Genomic DNA, 2,131 nt, shown 5'->3' with positions numbered 1-2,131 from the left:
TCCCGCGCAGGGAGCATGTGGGGTGCCTGGGGAGAGGGACGGTGCTGGGCACCCCCTCCCCAAGCCCCTCAGGAGCTGGCAGCAGGACAGGCTGCAGGGATGCTGTGGGAGGACTGGGACACTGGGTGCCTGTGGATCCTGGAGGGATCTGGCCAGTGCAGGCACCCGCAGAGCCAGGGCAGCCTGGGACAGCAGGAAGATTCCAGGCAGGATCATCTGATCTCTGCTGGACTCTTTTCGCCTCTGACACACGCTACCCCAGAGCAGAGGAGCCACCGCTCTCCTCTCTTGAGCTGGGAGCAAGGGATGTGCCAAGAAGGGATAAGAAGGGATGTGAGAGCAGGGATGGTGAGGCAGGGTAGGAACAGAGGACGTACGTCTCAGGAAGCGGTTTCTGACCCATTTGTTCTGCCTCCGGGCATATCTCTTGGTCACCTGTTTCAGAGCCTGGATCCCTGTGAAACAGAGGGATTAAAAAAAAAACCAAACAAGGGTCAGCACAATGCTGCAAGCTGAGCTCAGAGCAGAGAGGAAGCTGTCGGCTCCAGCGGGTCCAGAACCTCCACCCTGGAGCTTTCAGCAGGTAGGACAGTCTGTTCAGAGGCAGCCCTGCTCTCATAATGCCTTATTGAATCCTTCTCTGCACAAACAGAGCCCAGGACTCCTTGTCCCACCCACGGCAGGCCCAGAGGACAGTTTGCCACTGCAGAACCTGTCAATATTTAGTACCAGACTTATCCCTCCATAATCATCTCACGAGCAGACACAACAAGCCCCTTCTGCACCAGACTTGTTTTCAAGCCTTTTATCAATTCTGTGGTTTCCTCAGCTTCCATCTCCGCTTCACACCAAACCCTCCTTGACACAGACCGGTTCTGCCCGTGACCTCCACTGTGCTGAGAAGAGCTGCGCTCTCCTCTAACAACAGCGCATCAGTCCAGACCCTGCAGAGTGACGCGTGCCATCCCAGAGTGCGTCACTATTGACTCATGCTGTCATCTGCTGGATCCCCAGATCCCTCCCTGCCATCCTGCTGCGGAACCTGATGCTGAATTCTGCTGCTTTTCTTCTTCCTAGCCCTGTTCTCCACGGCATTCACGTCCTAGCTGGGATCCCACCACCCAGGTCAGCAGTGGAACAGCTCCAGATCCCAAGTCACACTGTGCCCAGCACATCCTGGGCGACGGGAGGGAGGAACTGCTCTGGGTGCACTCAGAGACGCTCTCCAAGCACTGAAAAAGGAGTCCCAGCCCGCTGGAGTTGGAAAAAGTGGAAAATGCAGAGAGAAAAGGATAGCTCAACCCCAGTGAGACCTGCCCCAAGGATTGAGCTTGGTTCAGACCATCACACAGCGTCACCTGCAGCAGCGTGGGGCTGAGCGACGCAGGGCACACAGGGTGCTCCTCTCACCTTTCTGCAGCAGCACAGCGCTGGTCTCGGGCGAGCAGTTCCCCTCGCTGACGAGGTACTCGTGGAACTCCTTGAAGCCAATGGACTGGAAGATGCCGTGTTGGTAATCCTGCCTGGAGAACAAGAGACAGGGGTCAGAGCAGCCTCGTTCAGAACAGAGGGAGATCTCAACCCCCCCGGAACAGCTGAGGTCTCTGCGTCCCACCCTGCGGGGACCTCCCCAGGTGACTCATGGCCTCAGGGGACAAGCCAAGCCAGGCATACATAGGAACGTAGACCAGTGCCATTAGTGCCACCTCACACCAGCTTTGCTGTGCAAAAGCCTGGGCAGCACCAAGTAATTTTTACAAAGGGGAAACATCACCGCTTGGCAGGTACAGTCCAGACAAAATCAATTCAACTCTGAGACCCGCAGGGACTCTGCTGTAGGACCAGCCCTGGTCTAAGGGCTCTGGCAGGGAAGGCTGGGAAGTGCTGGAGGATGTGGCTGGTGCAGATGTCTCTCATGGTGCCCCCGGCTGTCCTGTCTGCTGGCCCTGGCAGGGGAGGGCTGGGGGCAGCGACCCATCGGAGCTGCTGCAGGGACAGCCGGGCCGGGCCCTGCGTGGGTCTGGCAGGTGGGAGTGGGAGCAGAAAGGGAGCTGGCTTCTCACCCACCGGTTCTCAGCCACCTTCTCTTGGTTGTAACGTTGGTGGAAGTCCCGCAGCTCCTCCAGCAACC

At 58.1% G+C, this 2,131-nt stretch overlaps 1 protein-coding gene across 1 annotated transcript in view; it reads right to left on the bottom strand.

Annotated features, from left to right (window-relative positions):
- TRIT1 (tRNA isopentenyltransferase 1) overlaps positions 1 to 2,131 on the bottom strand; it is a gene marked incomplete at its 3' end in the record, with an annotated part of 5,888 nt that overhangs the window by 1,413 nt on the left and 2,344 nt on the right. The window contains exons 5-7 of the mRNA XM_010077733.1: positions 2,068 to 2,131; positions 1,411 to 1,523; positions 378 to 455 (exon numbers count right to left, since the gene is read on the bottom strand). Of these exons, the coding sequence (XP_010076035.1) occupies positions 378 to 455; positions 1,411 to 1,523; positions 2,068 to 2,131 (255 nt within the window). The remainder of the gene's footprint in view (positions 1 to 377; positions 456 to 1,410; positions 1,524 to 2,067) is intronic.

This window comes from Pterocles gutturalis, unplaced genomic scaffold (genome assembly GCF_000699245.1).
Source record: "Pterocles gutturalis isolate BGI_N339 unplaced genomic scaffold, ASM69924v1 scaffold9623, whole genome shotgun sequence".
Lineage (NCBI taxonomy): Eukaryota > Metazoa > Chordata > Aves > Pterocliformes > Pteroclidae > Pterocles > Pterocles gutturalis.
The sequence above is the reverse complement of the archived record's forward strand: the minus strand, read 5'-3'. Positions and strand labels throughout refer to the sequence as shown.